The sequence below is a fragment of the Lycium barbarum genome, chromosome 9 (genome assembly GCF_019175385.1).
Source record: "Lycium barbarum isolate Lr01 chromosome 9, ASM1917538v2, whole genome shotgun sequence".
NCBI lineage: Eukaryota > Viridiplantae > Streptophyta > Magnoliopsida > Solanales > Solanaceae > Lycium > Lycium barbarum.
The window spans coordinates 22,876,177-22,902,555 of record NC_083345.1 but is presented as its reverse complement, the minus strand read 5'-3'; the positions used below and the strand labels follow the sequence as shown (position 1 = coordinate 22,902,555).

Below are 26,379 nucleotides of genomic sequence, written 5' to 3'. Positions count from 1 at the left end.
ATCTTAAGTAGTGAAACACAATAAGGAGAGGTCAGTGAGGTAAATTAAGAGCAGTTAAGAAGGACCCAGATTTTAAGGCCAAATCATGTGACAAGTAGAGTATAGAGAGGTTCAATTTTTTCAACCATACCTCTGACGACATGCAGCTGCTATCATGTGGAGTATGACTTTTAAGTAATTAAGTTGTATTATTTTAAAGGCAAAGTATGGTACATATGATTTCATATAGGTAGCTAAAATATTTACCTTAACTATGCCCTAAAGAAATAGGTTAAAATAAATATTAGACAGCAAAAATTGCTGAACCAAAGCCCTAACTTCTAGGACTTACCTTGGGAACATCCAACTATGGAATCTTTAGCTCTTCTTTGTTTGTTAACTTCACGTTCACCGTATCCAAACCCCTCCTAAATATTTTTCAAAAGCTGACTCGTCTTTTTCTTATAATAATAATAATAATAATACGCGCTGAGTTTAAATTCAGGGACGGCTCAATAAGTTCGGGAGCCTCAAGTCAACTTTAACGAGAGGCCTTATTTTTTCTGCTCATTATTTTGTAAAAGAAAAATTAACCTATAAATCTATTGTAGGTAAAAATTAGGCCTCATCCTTCCTTTACTAGAGGTCTTGGGTTCGAGCCTCAGAACAAAAAAGTCTTGCTAGGGAGTGCTTCCCTCTTTACCGGCCTTACGTGTCTCGAAATAGAATTAATCGGAAAATTCAAATACAGATATCAAACAACGAATGAAAAAAATGGGGCCTGTAAAATTTTGAGGCCTAAAGCCTCAGCTTTAGTGGCTTGGCCCTCTGATCGGCCCTGAGTTTAATAACATTAAATTCAATGTGTTGCAAGTTTGTTCCTAGCCAGTACCTTCCTAAAAATACTCCTTATATTCTTTGAACTATACCATATCTTTTAGATTAAATACCTAGAAACCTCCAAAATTATTCACGCTTTACAAGTTTAATAAGTTCTTAAATTATAAATGTTATTGTTACCTTTCAAACCGTAACATTTTCTATTTAAAAACCCTTTGTAATGCCCAGTGACGTGAAGATTGGTTTGACTCTCCTTATAGAGTGCGGAAGCTAGAAAGTAGACCGAAAAGAGCATATATGTGAATTTTTACATTTATTTTTTAAAATTAATTATTTATATTTGTTAGTATTTTTTTTTTTTTTTTTTTTGGTTTCAAATCCCTACATATTTTGTTAATTGCAATAAACTCGTTTAAACACATAACCATAAAATAATAGTAACATCAAAAATAAAATATTCAAAAAAACCTATTTGGAAATCTGTGAAACGAAATACGCGGAAGACAACAAATTAAAGATAGCAAGATAAAGCTAAAAATAAATTGAGAAAGAAAGGTTAAAACACACTATTGAAGAATTCAAAGACCCACAATTAGTAAATTGGAACCTTCAAATTAATCATTTAACTACTTGTACTAATTCAAAGGAAAAGAGAACTGTCTGAACGCATACATTAATGTAATCACAATGAGACATTCAAGAGAGAATCAATGAAGAGATAAAGGATAAACCCACCAACTCACAAGGAGTATCACTATACATCAACATAATCTATCCTCAAATAAACCCTAACTTAAGCTATTCATACCTAAAACTAAATTTTTTTAATACAAAAAGACACTTAGGAAAAATACTACACTTAAGAGGAGACTTGGGTTAAATATGTGGGCATTTGATTGGGCCACACATTCTTGGATTGTCTAGTGTAACCTCTTGGCTCTTAAATATCCATTTAAGCACCTTTACGCCTCTTTTGAATATACTAACACAATCCGAACATTGGTGGGAGCAAGTCCAAGGTCGCCAATTAGATTTACATCAAAATTATGATTGAATTTTATCATAACAATAAACCTAGTTAAAATATATATATATATATATATATAACTGTAAAATAGTAGTACTACTAAAAAATAACAAAACAACAACAATTGAAAATTTATCTTATTTGTTCTTTCTTCTTATCTTATTTAAATTTATTGATTTTTTTTTTTCAACACCCAGCAACTTTTATTGATAATAGTAAATTAAATCCAATTAAAAATTTGTATTCCTAATTGTAAATTAGAACAAAATTTGCTGAATAATTATAAACCTAGTTGAAAAGATTGAATATTAAAAATTACTCAAAATAAATGAGGTGCTTGTTCTGGTTTATATTTCTTTTCACTGAGTCTATCGTTATTGATAAAACTTAGTTATCATTTGCAATTGGGTTTCAACTAGTTTACCTTTGTCCGCAAAAGATGTAGAGTTTTGAATAAGAAAAAAATAAATCAGAAGAGAAAAAAGAAAAAGAAAAAAAATAAGAAATAAGAATAAGGCTACTACAAGGTTTTCAGATAGAAAATGTTGTAATTCTGGGAAAGTAACAACAATGACACCACCTAGTTTAAATATTAAACTTATAAAACATGGATAATTTAGAAAAAAATTAAATATTAACTCTGTCTTTTAATGAATTTAACCTCACTAATAACATGAAACATTATTATAACTCCAGAAATTCTTGGTACTTCACTTTCTAGCCCAATTTTCTTTTGACTAATAGATCGCCAATTATTTCACATAACGAGGGAATAAAGAAAACAACGAAGCAATAGTTCTCAGAGGACCTGGGTTTCAAAATTATGAGTGAGAAATTGTAATCTCAAGCAATTTTTGAACTACCTTGGTTACTACAAGAAATTTTAGAAGTTTAATGTGTGTGTGTATAAAAATTATGTTTACCCTATTTGCGTCGTACAATTTTTTAACGAAAGAAATTCATTTGAGTCCCTCCCATAATTGTGACTCTCGCACTGGCCACGGCTACGGTTTGACTTGTAGTAACGTTTTGATTATTGGATGGTCCCTTTGAAGACCCGGAATAGCCATTTCGTTTCTTGGCAAAATATTCACACAAAGAAAATTGGAGTAGTTCTTAATAAGGTATGGGCTCCAAGAAGTCAAAAAAGTGAGATTGGCATTTCAATGTTCAAGTAAGATCTAGACAGAGAAATTTCCCCGTTGTGGCTAGATGTTTAAGTTTTGTTTCCGTCTAAAAATTTAAAAAAAAAAAAAAAAAAAAAAAAAAAAAGACCAAGCAACAGTTTGTTGTTTTCAATCCATGCTCTCCTTCGTCCTCCTTTTTCTTCGTCCTTGTCCTCATCCTCTTCCTCCTTCCTACATTAAAATAGAAAGCAGTTTGCCGCTTATATGGCAAGGAAATCTAGGAACTAAAATAGGTTGAATTACATCTTCCTAGTTTTCATGAGTTGCCTTAAATACACGTGGGTTTACGAGAATTTAGTAGTTTTTGCTCAAATCTTGTATTTATATTGAGAATTCATTAAATATAGGGAAAGAGTCAGATTTACCCTTTCAAATATTGTCTATATTTAAACTTTGTTACACTTTCGGGACATATATATCTCTACCGTTGGCAAAGTATTCAAATATACCCCTATTATTGAAATTTCCACAACAGTGCTCCAATTTGAAAGTAAAGGAGTAATAAATTTCTAGCAGGGAAACCAGTATCAGAGTGGGTTGGTTTTCAGGAAAGATGGGATCAACTTAAGCTTTGAAGCCCTCCTTGATGAGGGTTTGAATCCCAACTTTATTATTGAACGCCCTATACTCAGACGTAAAGTCATGCAAGGAGACGGCAAAACTTAAACATTCGTGCTTTGCGTGTCAAACGGAAACAATAAGTTCAAACTCATGTCATTTGAAGTCCAAGATAGCGACTTAAGTTTCCTGCAAATATGGTGGAGATTGAAAATTCATGCAGCATGGAATCAAACTACAATCTTGGTTCCTAGAGTAAATTCAAGTTCCCAAGGTGGAAAGAATTGATTCCGGTTGACTACAGATCCAAGTAAGCAAGAACAAAACTGAGAAGATTTATCTATTCGGCAAAACTTGTAAATAATTTAACAATATAGGTAGAATGAAAATAATACTAAAGTTATATCCCGTATGACAAAATTTATGAACAATTGAACAACACAGACAAAATTTGCCCATTCAGAAAACTTATGAGTAAGTTAATAAGATCGTAAGAATGAAGATGAATGGTAACAAATTTATGTCCCACCCTGCAATACTTGTGAACAAGACAAGATTTGTCTATTGGAACAAGGTAAAAACTTTCAGCCCGATAATATTTGTGACAAAATTAACAAAATAGATAGAATGAATATAGTACTAAAGTTATGCTCACCCCAGCAAAACATGTGAACAATTGGACAAGTAGTCTTTTATTTATCTAGCAAGTTACGTGAATACTATTTTTACAAAACTTCTTTAAACTGAGACAAAATACAAATAATAGCCTCAAAACATCCCATTGTGCAAATCACTCGATCTAGACGTATGTACTCTCGAAAGAAAACTTGGCATGGAATTTTCAAGCCCTGTGAAAGTAATTCCCTCCTGATTACTAACATGATAAAAGGAAGAACTGCATTCAGGGCCGGCTCTAGCCCTAGGCCATTGAGGCATATGCCTTAGGCCTCCAATTTTGGGGGGCCAAATTTTAGGGGGTCAAATTTTACCAAGTTCAAATTATGTGTTAATTTTTCCTTAAAGAAAAATGATTAAAAACTAAAACATCTTTTTATAAATTTCTATTATTATATTCTCCTTAACCTTTTTCGAAAAGTGGAAATCAAGAAAATGTTGTTTTGCTACTTACATTATTTTCGATAACACTCACATTATTTTATTCTTTTTAGCTCCTTTTGGACTCTCTTTTCTTCAAATCTCTTATAAGTTAGAGTAATACTCTGTAAAAAATAAGAGTCAATTATCATAAAGTGTTGAACAAAGTGATGGAATTGCAAATTCTCATTTTATTTCTTTCTAGGTTTTCAAACATTGCAGCAAACATATTAAAGTGGGTCATCTCAAGTTATCAACTTCTTGAATTAGATTCGATCGTTCTAACTCTTATATTTTTATCTAATATTTGTCAGCTTATTGCTTATAGAATTATGTTAACAGTCCATGTAATGATTGCCACAGTGGAAAAATGTTTTTCAACATTGAAATCGATAAAATCTTACTCAAATTAACAATTTAGAAAAGCAATATTATTCAAACAAATCGATTATAATAAAATTATTAAGTAATAATTTTGCATATAAAAAAGTTGTGTTGTTGATCGGGACATTCCTATTATTCTGGGGAGACCTTTCCTTGCTACGGGAGGAGCTCTGATGGATTCGGAAAAGAATGAAATAAAATTCCGAGTCAATGATGAGGAAGTGACTTTTCAGGCAAGTAAGGGGATGAAGTTACCAAGTGCTTATGAGAGCATTTCGGTGATTGATTCTTTTGATGCTCTTGATGAAGCTGTGAAATTCAAGATGGAAGAGGAATGTTTGGGAGAAGCTCTTGATGCGATTCTTGTAAATTTTGATGCTGAAGACATGGAGAAAAATATATTTAAAATAAAATATATATGAAGTTTGTCGGTTTTAGGCCTCCAATTAAAGTTTCATTTTAGGCCTCCAATTCTGTTGAGCCGCCTTTGACTACATTGCATGGGATCTTCAAGACAACGTGATGGATATTAGGAACCTTAGTGAACACTCCAATATTGTGATCTAACACTGGTATAGGGAGTCAAATCAGGTTGCGAATGCTATGGCAAAATACAGTTTAGATAACATGGAGCTTATTGTTTTTTAGGCCAAAGATCTGCCCAGAAAAGCCAAAAGTCCCTACACTCTTGATAAAGCTCAGATGGCATCAATACAACACAAGCATAGAAAGAGTTCTTTTTGAGAGATAATTTTTTGTTGTATATAATCAGTCCATAGGGCATTATTGTATTTACCGGTATTCTGGTTGTTGTAGGACTCTTTTTTTGGCAGAAGGAGTTTTGGCTTTCGCCCACTTCTGCCCCTTTTGTGTATTTCTCTTTTTTTTATTAATAAAAGTAGGCGCTAGGCGCAAATTTTATATATAAAAAAATCATATGAGCAGCAGGTGCAACGACCCACTTTCTAACTTTTGCTTTTTAAATTATATGTGAATGTTCATTAGTTTTGATGAGTGTATACGAGCTACTTGAATGGAGGTGAAGGCTTTTTGAAGAGGGGTAAGGGTGGTAAGGGAGCCTCTAGGCTAAGAATTGGGTCCTGGAACATAGGGACTTTGACGGGGAAGTCTATAGAATTAGCAAAGATTCTCCAGAAGAGGAAGATCGGCATAGCATGTGTCCAAGAGTCTAGATGGGGGAGATAGGGATCGAGATGTAGATGGGTTTAAGTTGTGGTTCTCAAGATGGGCGAAGGGTAAGAACGGAGTTGGTATTTTGGTTGACAGGGAGCTCCGTGATATGGTGGTAGAGGTCAGGAGGGTGAACGATAGGTTGATGGCTTTTAAGAGAGTAGTTAGAGGGCATACTTTAAACGTGGTTAGTGCCTACGCACCACAAACGGGCCAGAATGAGGAGATCAAAAGGCCATTATAGGAGGATTTGAATGAGGTTGTGCATGGTATTCCGCACTCAAAAAAGATTTTTCTTGGAGGTGATTTCAATGGTCATATCGGGACGACCGCTAGGGGTTACGATGATGTGCATGGAATCTTCGGGTTTGGTGATAGAAATGAGGGAGGTACGTCGCTATTAGATTTTGCGAGAGCTTTCAACTTAGTGATAGCAAACTCTAGTTTCCAGAAGAGGGAAGAGCACTTGGTCACCTTTCAGAGTACAAGGGCCAAGACCCAAATTGATTACCTACTCTCCAGGAAGTGTGATAAAAGTTTATGCACAGATTGCAAGGTTATCCCGAGCGAGAACCTCATGACCCAGCATAGGCTCAATGTTATATATCTGGAGATAAAGAGGAAGAGGAGAAAGAGAGTTGTGTATGGTCAACCTAAGATTAGGTGGGATACTTTCACCGAGGACAATGTCCATGAGTTGGCTGAGCAGTTGAGGCGTTGGGAGCCTGGAGAAGTAGCGGGGAAGCGAGTAGTATGTGGACCACGCTGGCAGCTAACATCAGGGAAGCGACAAGAGACGTTTGCATGAAGAACTTGGGGAAAAAGGCAGGGATAAGAAGTTGTACAGGCTAGCCAACGCAAGGGAGAGGAAGGCTCGTGACCTGGACCAAGTAAAGTGTATCAAAGACAAGGAAGGCGAAGTTTTGGTGGAAGATGCCCACATTAGTTGAAGGTAGCAGACTTACTTCCATAAATTCTTGAACGCAGAGGTGGACCGGAACATCGTAGTGGGTAAATTGGAGCACTCCGAGAGTATACACGATTTTAGGTATTATATAAGGGTCAAGGTTAAGGAGGTTGAGGGGGTTATGCGCATGATGAGCAGGGGAAGAACGATTGGGCCAGATAAAATCCCGATATAATTTTGGAAGAATACGGGCAGGGAAGGCTTAGAGTGGCTCATGCGGTTGTTTGATGTTATTTTAAGGACGTTGAAGATGCCTAAAGAGTGGAGATGGAGCACCATGATCCCTTTGTACAAGAACAAGGGGGATATCCAAACTATAGGGGTATCAAGTTGTTGAGCCGTACGATGAAAGTTTGGGAGAGAGTTGTGGAAGCAAGGATGAGGAAGATAGCATTTATTCAGAGAACCAGTTTGGATTCATGCCGGAGCGTTCGACTATAGAAGCCATTCACTTTGTGCGAAAGTTGGTGGAGTAGTATAGGGAGAAGAAGAGAGACTTGCACATGGTGTTTGTTGACCTAGAAAAGGCTTACGACAAAGTTTCAAGGAAGGTGCTATGGAGATGAGTAATTAAGGGCATACATGATGGAGCCAAGACCTGGGTAAGGACATTTGGATATGACTCAGAACACTTCTAGTCATGATGGGTCGGCATCATGGATCTGCCCTTAGCCCTTTTTGTTTGCTTTGACGATGGACGCTCTGACGCATCACAATAAAGGAGAGGTGTCTTGGTGTATGTTATTTGCAAATGACATTGTACTGATTGATGAGACACGAAGCAGTGTTAATGCGAGGCTGGAGGTTTGGAAACAGACCCTGGAGTTGAAAGGTTTCAGGTTGAGCAGGACTAAGACAGAGTACTTGGAGTGCTAGTTCAGTGACGTGATACATGTAGCGGAAGAAGATGTGTGGCTCGATACTTAGGTCATCCCCAAGGGAGAAAGTTTCAAGTACCTGGGGTCGATCATCCAAGGCAATGGTGAGATCGATGAAGATGTCACACATCGTATTGAAGCGGATGGATAAACTTGTAACGACCCGTTTGGTCGTTTAGCACTTTTGAACTCGTTTTCGCTAAAATACACTTTTTGTAGTTTTAAAGGGCATTCTTGACTTGCGGGAATTGGTGGCACGGTGATTTAGTTGACGGGTAATTTTGGGGGGGAAAAATATATATATATATATATATATATATTTGTATGCATATATTTATTAATGGGAATATTATTTGCACACATATATAAGGCATGAGGTGAGAGTATTTATTTATTTTTGGCTAATATGCTAATGGATTGGTTGACTAAAGTGCATTTGTTTGTTATTAAATGGTAAAAGAAGTGGGTCAAGCCCACCATCCTTCACATCATTGGTCTTAGGGGTATTGGGAATAACTGAACCTATTTTTTTATACCTAGTAGATGAATCAAAAAATAAAACGCTACATATTTTCGGCTAGGTAAGGGAGAATAGTACTTGGGAATAGAGGCAATTGGAAGCAATTTCGGTGGAAGACATTGGAGGCAGAAGTAAGTATGCTTCATTTACATTAGTTAGCATAATAATGAACTGATGATTGAGGAGTAATGAGTAACAAATCATTCTGGAAAGTATTGATAGAATTAATGTGGTCCATGTTCCCCGTACGTTTGCCTCCATTTTGTTTTAGATGTAAAGTCATTGTTTCCTTATTTTAGCTTCTGGTTTTATAGAATTGAGAATGAGGGTGTAGAGAATTAATAAGTTTGTCTTGTTCTCTTTTCCTCATTGTTATTTTTAAAGCAACAATGAGTATACTATGTCCAAAATTGTGAGGGGTCATGTACGTTTCTTGTTGAAGATCACTGTTTCGAATTTGCATCTGGTTTCTAATTTTTTTTTTATCATGTATCAATTTCAATATTTATATATTGGGTCTACCTAATTAAATATCATATTATTGAATTATATGAACACCTTCAAATCCATGGTATTTGAGTTGTGGGAAGTGAGATTTTAATCCTAAGTTAAGTTTTAGACTCATAATTAACGTGAGTTATATATTTGATAGACATTGTTCATTCGGAAGCTCTTCGGAAAGGAAAAGGTCAAGTTTGATTGTTCGTGGCACCCGCTCGGCCTTGAGGTAGGTTGCGGTCTACTTTAGTTAGACTCTGATTAGAGAATCGTATGTAGTTGTAGAAAGTGACGGGGATAGCATGATAGGCCTTCGGGCATGAAGTGATGGTGAATTCCAATTAGGTTGATTATGTCAGCTGTTATGTGGGCTTGTCGTCATATGTGTTGTTTTATGTGATCATCACCTATTTGTATCTCTATCATATACTAACTCACTCATCACATGGAAGGGAAGTGTTATATTGATAATTGAACCGTGAACAGTAACATGAATTGTACTTGTTGCTTGTATATTGGCGATATTGTTGAGATCGATATCATGCATGGCATGCTTTGCATATTATTCTTATGTTGTCCTGATGGTGAGGTGAGTGACAGAGAGACTCCGAGGTCTTTGCCGGAGATTGAGAGTGATTGATAGCCTCCGAGGTTTCTGCCGGAGAGTACAAGTGGTATATGGACTTCGCGAGTCCCCAATGGGTCATGGCTTTGAGGCACTGCCCTTAGCATGTGTGTACGAGAGTGGAGCGAGAGAGGTGACTGCTGCATTGCATTGCATTGCATTCATCCACTCATACATTTGACTGATCATTTGGTGAACTATATCGGTCTTGATGGATTTCATGATTCCCTTACATTTTACTCGTATATGATACGTGGCCATACCTGTTTGGTCTATGTGCTACTTGTTACTTTTCACTTCTTCATGCGTTATCTAATCATTGTCGGCCTATGATGCTTACCGATACTAGTGTTGTACTGATACTACTCTTGCTGCACTTTTTGTTGAGTGCAGAGTACAATCCAGGCTCCAGTTCTATGTCCCGTGGCTGATACGCGAGGGTGACTTCTTTCAGTCATTCAGGGTGAGCTACTTGGTCATCCGTGGCCCCTGAAGGACCCTCTTATTTAATTCTATTTTTTTTTATTCGACAGACAGTATGTAGCCTTCGGGTATTTTCAGACTTTTATTCCAGACTATGTTTAGCGCTCTTGTACCCTTTGACCGGATTTTGGGGTTGTCGTGACATTTCTAGTTATGATAAGTATTTAAGACTTGATAACTTCTTCTTATGTAATTTTTTGCTTATTTAACTTGTTATTAGCAATGTGGTTCGCCTACTCGGAGGGATAGTGTAGGTGCCACCACGACTCGCGAATTGGATCGTGACAAAACTGGAAGCTCCCATCGAGTGTGTTGTGCAATAAGAATGTGCCACCTAGACTTAAGGGAAAGCCCTATAAAGTGGTGGTTAGACCGACTCCCGACTCTATTGTATTGGACAGAGTGTTGGCCAGTTAAGAAAGCTCATATCCAGAAGATGGAGGTAGCAGAGATGCGGATGTTGAGATGGATGTGCAGGCATACCATGAGAGATATGATTCGGAATGAAGTGATTCGGGACAAGGTGGGTGTGGCCCCCGTGGTGGACAAGATGCGGGAAGGAAGGTTGAGATGGTTCGGCCATGTGCAAAGGAGATGCGATAATGCACCAGTGAGGAGGAGTGAGAGGCTGGAAGTGGTGGGCTTGAGGAGAGGGAGGGGTAGGCCAAAGAAGTCCTGGGGAGAGGTGATTCGCTAGGATATGGCATAGCTTCAGCTTATCGAGGACATAACCCTTAATAGGAAGGTGTGAAGGTAGAGTATCAAGGTAGAGGGTTAGTAGGTGGCCGCGAGAATTTCTTTTCCGTACTAGGAGTATTATTATATTTGATCATTCGCTTAATTTTTAGATCTCTAAGATAACTTGATTGTTTCTTTCATTTCATTTATCTTATTATATGTTGCTATTACTGCCTATTATTATTGTTGTCTTGACACCTTCTCTTGAGCCGAGGGTCTATCGGGAGCAGCCTCCCTACCTCCCACGGTAGGGGTAAGGTCTCGGTACACTCTACCCTCCCTACACTCCACCTGGTGGAATTATATTGGGTATGTTTTTGTTGTTGTTGTTGCTGCTTCTTGAAACCAAAATCAAACTGATGATATAATTATTCTGTTTTCATAATTGAGGGGGGAAATTGACCCTATTCCCTTTGGATTCGAGTAGATTATTTATATAAATTTAATGAGCACATATCAATGACCACCATAATTTTATCATAACTGCAAAAGTTAATACTGCTCCCATCCTTTTATATGTGTTTTGGTATACTAGTTATGAAAATTACTTAATATGATTTTTCTAGTATTAATTATAAGAGACATTTGAAGTACTCTAATCTCTTCCTTAAATTAATATTTAATGAATTAATTATGCATTCTTGGATAGGAGTAGTGCAGGTGGGATTGAATAACCATAATTAATGTCTCGTCTTCTTAATTTCTAAAATAATAACTATTTAGGAACAATTGTAGCTAAAGTAACATCATTAAAAGTAATTGTTTATGTTGACACCCAATTTTGTCCCGTCTTCCCCAAAATATTTATTTACGCTTCTGATATTTTGGCAACTTTAAAATAATTATTTATATTTTACTATAATTATCAGCCTCTTATTAATGTCGGCGTTTCGTTCGCTAGCTGTTATTATTTTTGTTACTGCTACCATTATTATTATTATTATTTATATTATTATTATCATTGTTATTTTATTATTACCGGTATTATGATAATCCGCATTTTATCATTTCAGCATTTTTACCAGCTTATGCACACACGTCGCATTTACTTTGCGTAGTTAAGTAGTAGCATTCATTTACTGATATTAGCGCACGACTATCACGACGTCATATAATTTTATTTCTATCCGAGCGCTGATAAATACATACTTTTATAATATGTGATATTTTTATTAAAATAGGTCTTTTACTTGATTTTAGAAGCCTAAACTATTTCTTTCATTCAGCCCATATTTTATTTCATCTAACCCAAACCCAAGCCCAATCAACTTATAAGCATTTTTTCGGACCAGCCTATAATTTTTTTTAAAAAAATCAGACAAACCAACCAGCCCACATTTTTTAATTCACCCAGCCCATTATCCCATTCGTTTGACCCGGCCCATACTTGTTAACATTTCCTTTGCCCTAAACACTACCCGACCCGACCCGAGTTCTTAACAAACATGAAAACCATTAGGTTTTCATCTCTTCAGCTCAACGCCGCACCCCCGCTCCCCTTCTCTCTCCTCTCTCCATCTCTCTTCGGTGATGAAGATGGCAAGATTACAGTCGACTTTCACCTTCCCCAGACCATGCATGGTCGATTTGAGGAAGGGAAATTAATGCTCAGTGCCTCCCCCGTCCAGATTCAACCATTAAAAAAAATTGTTTTCTTCGTTCCTTCTCGTTTTTCGATCTGAAAGCCTTAATGATTTTTGGCCGTTTGCAAGCTCAAATCCCACTCTGTCAGCCCTTTTGATTTTTCAGATACAAAATATTAATGAGTCTTTGTCTCCTTCTTCTTCGGTTTTCTGAGCGATGTCATAAAAGGGGCTCTCCAACGTTCAGATTTAGCACAAGTGTTGACTTGCTTTGAATCTTTTTTGTTTCAAATCCCGCTCAAATTTTCAAACCCAAGAAAAAACCCTAATCTAAACCCTATAAATATCGGCTTCTTAACCAGTTGAAGGGAGGTTCAGCCGCACAAAATCCCCCGCCCAATTTTCGTTTGAACCTCAGCAAACCCTAGTTCATACCTATAAATAATCTTTTCTGGAGTTGAAAAAGGAGAGTTTTTCAGCAGCCCAAAATTTCTCTAAGAAAATATCGATCTTTAGCATTCGCAATTTTTTTGGATATCGATTAAAAAATACTGAATCAGTTTTCTGTTTTATTTCCTCCCCCTGGATATTGGTTCGAATCAGTTTGTAGTGTCTCGAGAGTAGATTGGAGATTAAAGCCTCACTTCGCTGCACCCGAAGAAGGTAATTCTCCATTTTTATTTTATTTTTTGCATTCTTTGGTTGCTCCGTGTTATTTCAGTTTATCATTCTGTGATTAAAGTATGTTAGTTTAGTTAAATTAATTTAGTTTAAAAATAAGTCTGTTTGCATGTTTCTGTGTTAATCTGTTGTGTGATTAAGCATGTTTGTGTATGATAATTTAGTTTAGTTTGTTTGAGTATGTAAACAATCCTTCTTTAATTAGTTTAATTTCAGTCTTAGCAATTTGATAAGTGTTTTGCGTGTTCACCATGTTTGTTGTTGGTTGAATCTCAGTTTAGTAACTTAGTAGTATTATGCAAGTTCATGTTTAGTTAGATTAGTTTCAGTTTTAATAATGTTCATATGTTCATGTCGTAGTTTAGTTTAGGTTTTTGCAGTTTTGTTAGTATTTAAATATTCGTGCGAGTCCATGTGTGGATAATTATGACGATAGTGTTTGGTCTCTAATCTGGCATAGTCATACTTATTTAGGCCTGTTTAGATTAGTTTAGCCATCTGTTAGCTCTAAATCTCGTTGTTTTAAGCCCAGTTTCTTTGCTTTCCTTTGTCATCTGGGCATGTCGTTTAATTTCTATTGTGTTAGATATAATTCTTAGTTAGTTTGAACAGGATAGTGACTCTAAATGGCTTGAGTGTGGTGTTGTTAAAATCTCAATCTGTTGGAATCTTCTTTAAATTGAGTTGGAGATTTGAAGACATAAAAGATCACCCTATATTTTGAAAGCAGCTATTCTCCTCTGTATGATTCTCAGTATGCAAGCATTCCTCTAAAACATGATCAACCCCCTTCAAATGGTGTAATTTCAGTCGGGTTTGTGGGATTAGGTGCTGCCTAAGCTCTAATGAATGCTGAAATGTTCCTTCCGAAAAACCACTAAAATATGAACTGAAATGCGATGATATTTTGCTATAGCTTTAGTATTATAAACCACTAGCAGTGGTGACATTTCGCTATAAATACTAGTATTTTGCTTTGTTAATATGGATATGGGTTCTCTGTTTTCTTTTAATCTGTTACTTGTAACTTTCATGTAGTTAGAGACATGCCTTCAGAAACACTTAAACATAAGATTAAGTTGCCTGTGTAGTGTATAGAAAAATGAAGAGAGCTGAAGCATAAAATTGAAAGGTGCAAGGATTAATAACTTTGTTGTAGTTAATGTCTTGTTTGAATCATATGTTTCACCTCCTATTTCTGTCTAGATGATTCTAATAACTAAATGTTATTTCCGTAGCATCTGGTGTGTGAATGATCTTGTGCTTTATATTCTTCTTGATCGTTTTGTTGATGTTGTAATGGCGTGTGGTGCGTAGGCAATATCCTTCGATGCATAAAGAAGCTTGATTTTTGCTAGTTTATGTGGAGGCACTCACTTTGTGATTTTGATTCAGTGTTACCATTCTGCTCCATTGAATTCCTCTGGGACAAATTATTCCATTTTCATTGTTCCTTTTAAAAAAAAAAAAAAAACGATTTCAAAAGCATGAATCGATGTACATTTTTTTTTCCGGCTAAAAGCAGGAAATTGCATGAATGTTTGGTAATTCCGTGTCTATTCAAAATTCTATGTGTCTGTGCATTGCAAGTATGCTATGTTTGATTATGTTCACATGTGTATATATGAGATATACTTAAATATACACAATATATACATAATTTACTGATCTGTTTTGAGTCTATATTTTATATGTTTAACTTCATTTGTTGATTAGATACTAATCCTTATCTTTCTTTTTATGCATGACTACCGCATACGAGTCCGAGCGACTCGTTCTTCTTCCGCACTTTGGCGTTGGGCTGAAAGCCCAACGTAATCTCGCTCGAGTCATCTCTGTCCAGCCCAGTCCGCAGCAATCCATATATAAATTTGTTATTGGGCCGAAGCCCAACAGCAGCCCTTGAACGCAGCATTTTTTAAAAAATGTGGGCTGAGGCCACTCCCACCACCAGCACAATCAGCAGTCCTAAAGTGGGCTGAGCCCATTTGATCATATTTGCTCCTTTATTTTATGCACTTAAGTTATATTGTCTGATTGCTACTTCACTTTGTGTTGTTTTTACTTAGCTTAGATTAATTAAATGGGGATTAGTAAGGAATTTAGTTTTGGTAAAGGGTAGTTAATTTAAGGAAGACCAATTAATTCCATCATCTTTATTTTACGTTAAAATTAGCTATAATACCTATAATATTTATTTTTCTTAGAATAATTGATTTTTCAAAATAGTATGACTACATATTTTGAGCTAAAGGAATCACGATTTATGCTTACTATCTTAGAAAATTTAAATGTCACTAATATGCCAATATAAATTCAAGTACATTCTATAAATAATTTTCCAAGGTTTATCCAATAATACACATCTTTTAGCCAAGTATAGTTAATATAAAAGAAAGAAAACTCATACCCTTCCATCACATTTTAAAGAAAATAAGTCTAAGTATTTCTACATCACCATATTGATATAATATAAATTTTGTCTAAAGTTCACATTTTGCTAAAAGGCTATCATTTATAGGCGAGTTGTTATATTTTCGCAAGTCTTAGTTTCAATAACATTACTACATTTTCATTCAAGGCTTTAGCAACATGTCCAAGTTTTATTTTAAAGAGCATTTAAAATCTTCTTTTATGCAAATCATCATATTTTCTACAAGTATTATTTTAAATAGCATCATTATTACTTTCATTTAAAGTCTTAGCAACATTTATAAGTCCTATTTTAAAATGACATTTAAAGTTTTCTTTTATATTATGTTTTCTATAAATCTTATTTTCACTAACATTATCTTCCTTTTAAAACTTTAGCAACATTTGTGAACTATTTTAAAATTTAAGCACTATATTTACTCTTAATTAATTAACCTAAGTTTGGCCGGTAAACCGTATTTAACGGATCCTAGAGGATGCCTAACCCCTTTCCCTTTAGAATAATTAGAACTCTTACCTAGAATTAAAAATTAAGCAGACCATTAGCGGAGGTTTAGTTAGGTTTTACCTTAGTTAATAAGTTAGGTGCCCTAATTCACCTTAAAATCAATTAGGTGCCGACTCCTTAAAATAAAGCAAAATATGAATCACCAATATGTTGTACTCTACTTTAACCCGTTTAAATGGGATATAACAGTTTTAATATTCTACTTTGAGGGTTGTTGGATGCATAATGATAACGTCTTGATTATGACTTTTCAACTTTTGGTTTACCCAAAGAGCATCCAAAAGATAGCTGTTGCAAGTTTTCTAGTTTAATAAAAAAAAAACCTTTTGCACTGTTTGAGTTGATGTACTCAGGCTCAAATACACCACTAATAATTAGAGATTCTACTATAGAAGCTTAGTCAAAATATTCTCATTTCAGTATGTAACCAATTAATTACTTTAAATTTATTCCTTCAATTTAACCTCTCTTTTTTTTTTTTTTTTTTTTTGGCAAATGAAAAGAAGAAAGCAAAAGTAAAAATTAACCCCCACCATGTTTTCAATAAGTATTTCTTGAAGTTGTTTGGGTGGTATGCGGTAATGCCTACCAAGCTTCAAGAAGCAATCAATGAATTCAGAGCAAAATTCAGAAAGCACTGCAAGTTCAACACTAAGCTATAGTTTCGCTATTTATTGTTCATAGCTGCACTTTCATTGTCGGGCGTTTGTATTCGTTATATTCGTTCGCGCAACGAATACTGCTTGTATCAACTGTAGTCATTCACATTGAATACAATCTGTATCAACAAACACATGGGTGTATATAAGGATACAAACAACAAAAGAAAGAGGTGTATACATGGGTACATAACCACAAAAATACAGTCACAAGGATACACCAATAAGAATATAGTCAAGAATACAAACCACAAGAATACACCCTATACCTAAAAAATGATACAGACATGGTACAATCAAAGGCGAAATACAGTGTATACAAGGATACAAACAACAAAATTTCAAAAAATACAGGGATTTGTAGAAAAAGTCCCCCTTTGGAATACAAAATGCATGCAGAAATACAAAATACACTTTATTTAAACTCACAATAGAGACGAACGAAAATCCGGCCAGATCTAAAAAAAATACACTCAGATCGTGTCCCGAAGAATACACTCAGATCTGATACACTCATATCACGTTACCGAAGAATATACTCAAATCTTTCATTTCCGGCATAAAAAGTACCAGATCTGAAAATCGTTGGTCGTCTCCGGCGATCCATCAGACACAACCAGATTTGAAAAATAAAGCGAAGTCAATTAACAAAAAGGGGAAATTGCACCAAATCAAATGCGAACCAAACCAATTAAATTAATAGACAAAATTTTGCTTTTTCTTTGACTTGTTTTGATATTATATCCTTTTTTAAAAACCAACAATATTTAATTATATATATAAAAAAAGAGTTAAACCAAATCGAAAAAGTATTTATATCTATATTATAATTATTATACATATATAATATAAATCGACAAAATATATATACCCATATAATATTATTTAATATAACCCTTTTAGTGACGTGGAAGTACGTGCAACAGACATGCACATAAATTATTATGTGCACGTCTGCTGCACATGATCGGACTTCACTGAAAAAGGGAATATCACAATAGACATATATAGAAGCCTATATGCTGAATATTATTATTTTTCATACACAGATAGGGTGTTTACCAGTTGATTCGGTTCGGTTGCGAATGTTATCAGTTTGGCTTATTGATTTGTAAATATGCTAAACCAATAACTGAACCGATAAGATATTAATTATCAGTTGTAGGTTAATCAGTTATCAGTTCTGTATCGGGTAAACCGATAGCGACAAAAAATACAATAATTATTGTTGAATAGCAAATACTTCAAAAGACTAGTTTATACTGAGGCAAGTGAAGCTTGAATGTGCGTACTTTCAAGGTAGCATTGAGAGGGGGACAAACTAACTTTGATGGAAGGTTTGGGTAGTTTTCTATTTGGGCATCTATATCTTTCTGCATAGATGCAGCAACTTCAAAATGTTTAAGCACAAGAATAAATTAAATTAGACCTATTAATAACAATGCATACAAGACTAATCTTAGCCACACAACCATACTAGATAGAACACTAGCTAGTTGAATCAATAGAGAAAATTTTCTTTTGGTTTGACTTGTTTTGATATTAAATCCCTTTTAAAAAAACCTACAATACTTAATTATGTAAAAAGAACAAAAAGTTAAACTAAATTAATAAAGTATTTATACCCATATTATAATTATTTAATATATATAATATAAATAGAAAATATATATATATACTTATAATATATTATTTAATATAACTCTTTTTAGTGACATGGGACCACGTGCAACAGTCGTGCACATAAATTATTATGTGCACGTCTGTTGCACGTGGTCTGACGTCACTGAAAAATGGAATATCACAATAGACACATATAGAAGCATATATGCTGAATATTGTTGTATTGATACGCAGTAACACAGATAGACTGACGTAGACGATGAGAGCCAAGAAAAAGAAGAAGTAGAAATGGCTGGGATATGAGGGTTTTGAATGCGCTTAATTCGGCAAGAACACAATGCTATCACTTCACAGCAATCATAATATCTGGTATGGGATTTTTCAATGTCTTCAATTTGTTTTGCATCTCTCTAGTCACTAAGTTGCTTGGGTAAATTTACTACTATGTGGATGGCTCTCCAAAGTCTGATTCACTACCTCCTAGTGTCTCAGTTTTTGTTAATAGTGTCGCCTTCTGTGGTACCTTGCGGGGAAACTCTTCTTTAACCGGCTTGATGACAAAATGGCAGGAAGAAATTCTATGGCATAACCTTTATGCTTATGTGTGTTTGTTCCGTTACTTTAAGTTTTTTTCTTTTGGTAGAGAGCCTAAGACTGTCTTGGCCATCTTCAGCTTCTTTCACTTCTGGCTTGGTTTGGAATTGGTGGTGATTACCCGCTTTCTGCTACTATTATATCTGAATATGACAACAAGAAGACTCGGGGTGCCTTCATTGCTGCTATTTTCGCCATACAAGGATTTGGGATCCTAGCAGGTGGTATCTATGCCATCATAATCTTTGTTGGATTCTAGACTAGGTTTAAGGCGCCAATATGTGAAGTGGATGCCCTTGGTTCAACTGTTCCTCAAGCAGAATGCATGTAGATGGTTGAGGCACTTCCCGCTCTTATTACTTACTACTGGAGGATGAAGATGCTTGAAACTGCTCGTTACACTGCACTTGCTGCAAAGAATGTCAGCAGGACATACTAATATGGAAAAAAGTTATGCAGCTTGATACTGCGACATAGCAAAAGGAGCCTATTGTTTCTGCTACCGTTGTTGTAACGTCCTGCAATGAATTTATTTTGTTCTTGAAACACATTTGTTAGTCGACATGGACTTCACTTGATTGGGACAACCAATTGTGATTTCTTCTTGATATTGCATACTACAGCCAGAATGCAAGGGCGCAAACTCTTATCGCTCTCTCAGACACCGTGCCTGACTACTGGTTCACAATGTTCCTCATTGAGAGGTTGACAGGTTTACCATTCAATTACTTGGTTTCTCAATGATGACAACATTTATGTTTGCTCTGGTCAAAACGCCATGTTTCTCCATTTTTAAAACATGGCAATTTGCCCATTGTTCTCTTAAAAATAATAATGACTTGATTTAATTCTTACCTTTTATGGGGGGAAATCTGCATGTCATCTCATTTATTTCACATGCAACACGTGGTCCAACATCGCTGAAAAGGATATCAAAGTTCAAGTTTTTTATTTCTACTCAAATTTAGTTTAACTTCAATTATTATTAAAAAAGTTTCTAATATTAATATGTACATAGTATTGCACTCAAACTAGTCGTAACTTATAAATAAGGTAAAAAGAATTAGATTTAGTTAGGTAGGTATGATTTAATTTTTATTTAGATTACTTTTGATGAAATATAAATATGTCATATAGTCTGATTTGACCTAATGATTTTTAGACGGTGATGCATGCTTTATTATGATGCATTGGTTGCTCTATTATGTTAAATATTTATGTTATGATATATTGGTGTTCTCTTGAAAGTATAATTATTGCGAAAACGTGATTTTTTAAATATTGATAGATATAATAAGAAATTTACTTTTGAAATCCTCTCAATTGTACTATCGCAACAAATATAACAATAGTTTGTTCAATCAAAGAAAATAAGTCCGAAAAAATTCAATGCTTTGTGCAAAATAATGGAGTAATGGTTGAGATTTCTTTACACTCGTAACAAGTGTTGAACCAACAGTCATTCTAGACTAGTTTTAAGGCGCCAATATGTGAAGTAGATGTGCTTGGTTCAACGGTTTCTCGATCAGAATACATGTGTAGGATCATATTGATGATTGAGGCACTTACCGCTCTTCTTACTTACTACTAGATGATGAAAATGCCTGTAACTCCTCGTTACACTGCTCTTGTTGCCAAGAATGTCAGCAAGCCACTACAGATATGAAAAAAGTCATGCAGGTTGACACTGGGACATAACAAAAAGAGCCTATTGTTTCTACTACCGTTGTTGTAACATCCTGCAATGAATTTGATCCATTCTTGAACCAATTTGTTAGTCGACATGGACTTCACTTGCTTGGCACAACCACACGTGATTTCTTCTTGACATTCCATCTTACAACCAAAATTTGTTCCAAAAAGACATATTTAGTGTCATTGGATGGATCCATGTCGCCAAGACTATGAATGCAAATGAAGAGGTTTACAAAATTGTAAGGGCGCAAACTCTTATCGCCCTCTGTAACACCGTGCCTGACTACTAGTTCACAATGTTCCTCATTGACTGGATTGACAAGTTTACCATTCAATTACTTGGTTTCGCAATGATGACAATGTTTATGTTTGCTCTGGTGATAACGCCATGTTTCTCTATTTTTCAAACATGGCAATTTTGCCCAATGTTCTCTTATAAACTAATAATGACTTAATTTACTTTTTCCCTTTTACGGGGAGAAATCTGCATATCATCTCATTTATTTCACATGCAACACGTGGTCCAACGTCACTAAAAAGGATATCAAAGTTCAAGTTTTTTATTTCTAGTCAAATGTATTGTAACTTCAATTATTATTAAAAAAAAGTTTCTAAACACATGCATTGCACGTGCATTTCATATGAATAGGTACAGAGTGTTGCACTCAAACTAGTCATAACTTATAAATAAGGTAAAAAGAATTAGATTTAGTTCGGTAGGTATGATTTATCTTTTGGTTAGATTACTTTTGATGAAAATATGTCATATAGTCTGATTTTACATAATGCTTTTTAGACGGTGATGCATGCTTTATTATGATGCATTGGTTGCTATGTTATGTTAAATAATTATGCTATGACATATTGGTGTTCTCTTGAAAGTATAACTATTGCTAAAATGTAATTTTCTAAATATTTATAGATATAATAAGAGCCTCTTGCAGAAAATTTCTAAACGTAATTTTCTAAATATTTATAGATATAAATATTGCTAAAACGTAAGTTTCTAAATATCTATTGTACGCAGCCTTACCTTGCATAACAGCTTCTTGCAGAAATGCAAGGTAAGACTGCGTAAAATAGACCCTTGTGGTCCGGCCCTTTCCCGGACCCCGCGCATAGCGGGAGCTTAGTGCACCGGGCTGCCCTTTTCTATAACAATAAATTTGTTTTTGAAATCCTCTCATTTGTACTATCACAACCAATATAACAATAGTTTGTTCAATCAAAGAAAATAAGTCCAAAAAAATTCAATGCTTTGTGCAAAATAATGGAGTAATGGTTGATATTTCTTTGCACCGGTAACAAGTGTCGAAGCAATAGTACTCCGTTTTAGAGAGAGAGACTCCTAATTCTCTCTAAAATTACCTAACTAACCCACAACCTAAATGTGACAGTCATGACCCCCCCCCCCCCCCCCCCCCCCCCGGTCATAATATTTGTTACGTTCCACACTAGTTTTAAGGCGCCAACATGTGAAGTGGATGCACTTGGTTCAACGGTTTCTCAATCATAATACATGTGTAGGATCGTATTGATGGTTGAGGCACTTCCCGCTCTTCTTACTTACTACTGGAGGACGAAAATGCCTGAAACTTCTCGTTACACTGCTCTTGCTGCCAACAATGTCAGCAATCCACTACAGATATGGAAAAAGTTATGCAGGTTGACACTGGGGTATAACAAAAGGAACCTATTGTTTCTGCTACCGTTGTTGTAATGTCCTGCAATGAATTTGGTCCGTTCTCAAATTAATATGTTAGTCGACATAGACTTCACTTGCTTGGCACAACCAACACGTGATTTCTTCTTGACATTGCATCCTGCAGCCAAAATTTGTTCCAAAAGGACATATTTAAAGTCATTGGATGGATTCATGTCGCCAGACTATGAATGCAAATGAAGAGGTTTATGAATTTTCAAGGGCGCAAACTCTTATCGTCCTCTTCTACACCGTTCCTGACTACTGGTTCACAATGTTCCTCATTGGCAAGATTGACACGTTTACCATCTAATTATTTGGTTTCTCAATGATGACAATGTTTATGTTTTCTCTGGTCAAAACACCATGTTTCTCCATTTTTAAAACATGGAAATTTTGCCCATTATTCTCTTATAAACTAATAATGACTTGATTTATTTTTTTCTATTTTATGGGGGGAAATCAGCATTTCATCTCACTTATTTCACATGCAACACGTGGTCCAACGTCACTGAAAAAGGATATCAAAGTTCAAGTTCTTTTATTTCTACTCAAATTTAGTGTAATTTAATTATTATAAAAATAGTTTCTGAACACATGCACTGCACATGCAATTCATATTAATAAATACAGAATATTGCACTCGAACTAGTCGTCACTTATGAATAAGGTAAAATGATTTAGTTCGGTAGGTATGATTTAATTTTTAGTTAGATTACTTTTGATGAAACATAAATATGTGATATAGTCTGATTTTATCTAATGTTTTTTTAGACGTTGATGCATGCTTTATTATGATGTATTGGTTGGTCTGTTATGTTAAATACTTATGTTATGATATATTGGTGTTCTCTTGAAAGTACAACTATTGCTAAACCGTGATTTTCTAAATATTTATAGATATAATAGGAAATTTACTTTTGAAATCCTCTCACTTGTACTATCGCAACCAATAGTATCAGTATTTTGTTCGATCAAAGAAAATAAGTTCGAAAAAATTCAATGCTTCGTGCAAAATAATGGAGTAATGGTTGGGATTTCTTTGCACTAGTAACAAGTGTCAATCCAACAGTAATCCGTTTTAGAGAGAGAGAGACTCCTACTTCTCTCTAAAATTACCTAACTAACCCACAATTTAAATGTGACAGTCATGACCCACCCTACCATCATAATATTTGTTGCATTCTAGACTAGTTCTAAGGCACCAACATGTCAAGTGGATGCGCTCGGTTCAACGGTTCCTCAAGAAGAATACATGTAGAGGATCATATTCATGGTTGAGGCACTTCCCGCTCTTCTTACTTACTGTTGGAGGATGAAAATGCCTAAAATTATTCGTTACACTACTCTTGATGCCAAGAATGTCTACAGGCCACTGCTAATATGGAAAAAGTTATGCAGGTTGACATTGGGACATAACACAAGGAGCCTATTGTTAGCTATCGTTGTTGTAATGTCCTGCAATAAATTTAGTCTGTTCTCGGAACAATTTGTTAGTCGTCATGGACTTCACTTGCTTGCACAACCATCACATGATTTCTTCTTGACATTGCATCCTACACCCAACATTTGTTCCAAAAGGACATAGTTAGTGTCATTGGATGGATTCATGTTGCCAAGACTATGAATGCAAAATGAAGAGTTATACGAAATTGCAAGGGCGCAAACTCTTATCGCCCTCTGAGACACTGTGCCTGACTAATGGTTCAAAATGTTCCTCATTGACAGGATTGACAGGTTTACCAATCAATTACTCGGTTTCTCAATGATGACAATGTTTATGTTTTCTCTGGTCAATACGCCATGTTTCTCCCTTTTTAAAACTTGTCAATTTTGCCCATTGTTCTCTTATAAACTAATAATTACTTGATTTACTTTTTTCCTTTTATGGGGGGAAATCTACATGTCATCTCATTTATTTCACATGCAACACGTGGTCCAACGTCACTGAAAAAGGATATCAAATTTCAAGTTCTTTTATTTCTACTCAAATTTAGTGTAATTTTAATTATTATAAAAATAGTTTCTGAACACGTGCGCTGCACGTGCATTTCATATTAATAGGTACAAAATATTGCACTCAAACTAGTCGTAACTTATGAATAAGGTAAAAGAATTAGATTTAGTTCGGTAGGTATGATTTAATTTTTAGTTAGATTACTTTTGATGAAACATAAATATGTGATATAGTCTGATTTTATCTAATGTTTTTTTAGACATTGATGCATGCTTTATTATGATGCATTGGTTGCTCTATTATGTTAAATACTTATTTTATGATATATTGGTGTTCTCTTGAAAGTACAACTGTTGCTAAAACGTGATTTTCTAAATATTTAAAGATATAATAATAAATTTACTTTTGAAATCCTCTCACTCTTACTATCGTAACCAATAGTAACAGTAGTTTGTTCGATCAAAGAAAATAAGTCCGAAAAAATTCAATGCTTTGTGCAAAATAATGGAGTAATAGTAGGGATTTCTTTGCACTAGTAACAAGTGTCGATCCAACAGTACTCCGTTTTAGAGAGAGAGACTCCTACTTCTCTCTAAAATTACCTAACTAACCCACAACTTAAGTGTGCCAGTCATGATCCTCCCCGCCTTCATAATATCTTTTGCATTCCAGACAAGTTTTAAGGCGCCAACATGTGTAGTAGATGTGCTTGGTTCAACGGTCCCTCAAGAAGAATACATGTAGAGGATCATATTGATGGTTGAGGCGCTTCCCGCTCTTCTTACTTACTATTGGAGGATGAAAATGCTTGAAACTGCTCGTTACACTGCTCATGCTGCCAAGAATGTAAGCAGGCCATTGCAGATATGGAAAACGTTATGCAGGTTGACACTAGGACATAACAAAAGGAGCCTATTGTTTCTGCTACTTTTGTTGCAACGTCCTGCAATGAATTTTGGTCTGTTCTCGGGACAATTTTTAAGTCGACATGGACTTTACTTCCTTGGCACAACCAACACTTGATCTATTCGTGACATTGCATCATACACCCAAAATTTGTTCCAAAAGGACATATTTAGTATTATTGGATGGATTCGTGTCATCAAGACTATGAACGCAAATGAAGAGTTTTACGAAATGGCTAGGGCGCAAACTCTTATCGCCCTCTGCAACACCGTGCCTGACTAATGGTTCACAATTGACAGGATTGACAGGATTTACCATTGACAGATTTACCATTCAATTACTCGGTTTCTCAATAATGACAATGTTTATGTTTGCTCTAGTCAAAACGTCATGTTTCTCCATTTTTAAAACATGAAAATATTTCCCATTGTTCTCTTATAAACTAATAATTACTTGATTTACTTTTTCCCTTTTATAGGGGGGAATTTGCATGCCATCTCATTTATTTCACATGCAACACCTGGTCCAACATCACTGAAAAAGGATATCAAAGTTCAAGTTCTTTTATTTCTACTCAAAGTTAGTGTAACTTCAATTATTATTAAAATATTTTCTAAACACGTGTGTTGCACGTGCATTCGATTTTAATAGGTACAGAGTATTGCCCTCAAACTAGTTGTAACTTATGAACATGGTAAAAAGAATTAGATTTAGTTCGGTAGGGATGATTTAATTTTTAGTTTGATTACTTTTGATGAAATATAAGTATGTGATATAGTCTGATTTTACCTAATGCTTTTTTAGATGGCGATGCATGCTTTATTATGATACATTGGTTGCTCTGTTATGTTAAATACTTATGTTATGATATTGGTGTTCTCTTGAAAGTACAACTATTGCTAAAACATGATTTTCTAAATATTTATAGATATAATCAGAAATTTACTTTTGAAATCCTCTCAATTGTACTATCGCAACCAATAGTAATAGTAATTTGTTCAATCAAAGAAAATAAGTCCGAAAATATTCAATGCTTTGTGCAAAATAATGGAGTAACTGTTGAGATTT

The 26,379-nt window shown here is 35.1% G+C and overlaps 1 protein-coding gene and 1 pseudogene across 1 annotated transcript; both read left to right on the top strand.

Moving 5' to 3' along the window:
• The first annotated feature begins 5,315 nt into the window (after window positions 1-5,315).
• On the top strand, window positions 5,316-7,069 carry LOC132611770 (uncharacterized). Its single transcript, XM_060326146.1, has 2 exons — window positions 5,316-5,435; window positions 6,551-7,069. The coding sequence occupies exons 1-2, from the start codon at window positions 5,316-5,318 to the stop codon at window positions 7,067-7,069; spliced, it is 639 nt and encodes a 212-aa protein (XP_060182129.1).
• Window positions 7,070-18,756: 11,687 nt separating this feature from the next.
• On the top strand, window positions 18,757-24,182 carry LOC132611769 (probable inorganic phosphate transporter 1-7; annotated as a pseudogene).
• The last annotated feature ends 2,197 nt before the right edge of the window (window positions 24,183-26,379 follow it).

What these genes read in the sequence shown, in the direction of transcription:
- LOC132611770 (XM_060326146.1), top strand. Translation starts at nt 5,316, where the DNA reads ATGAAGTTACCAAGTGCTTATGAGAGCATTTCGGTGATTGATTCTTTT. An exon ending in AAGCTCTTGATGCGATTCTT is followed by an intron (nt 5,436 to 6,550) that starts GTAAATTTTGAT and finishes CACTCAAAAAAG; the next exon opens with ATTTTTCTTGGAGGTGATTT.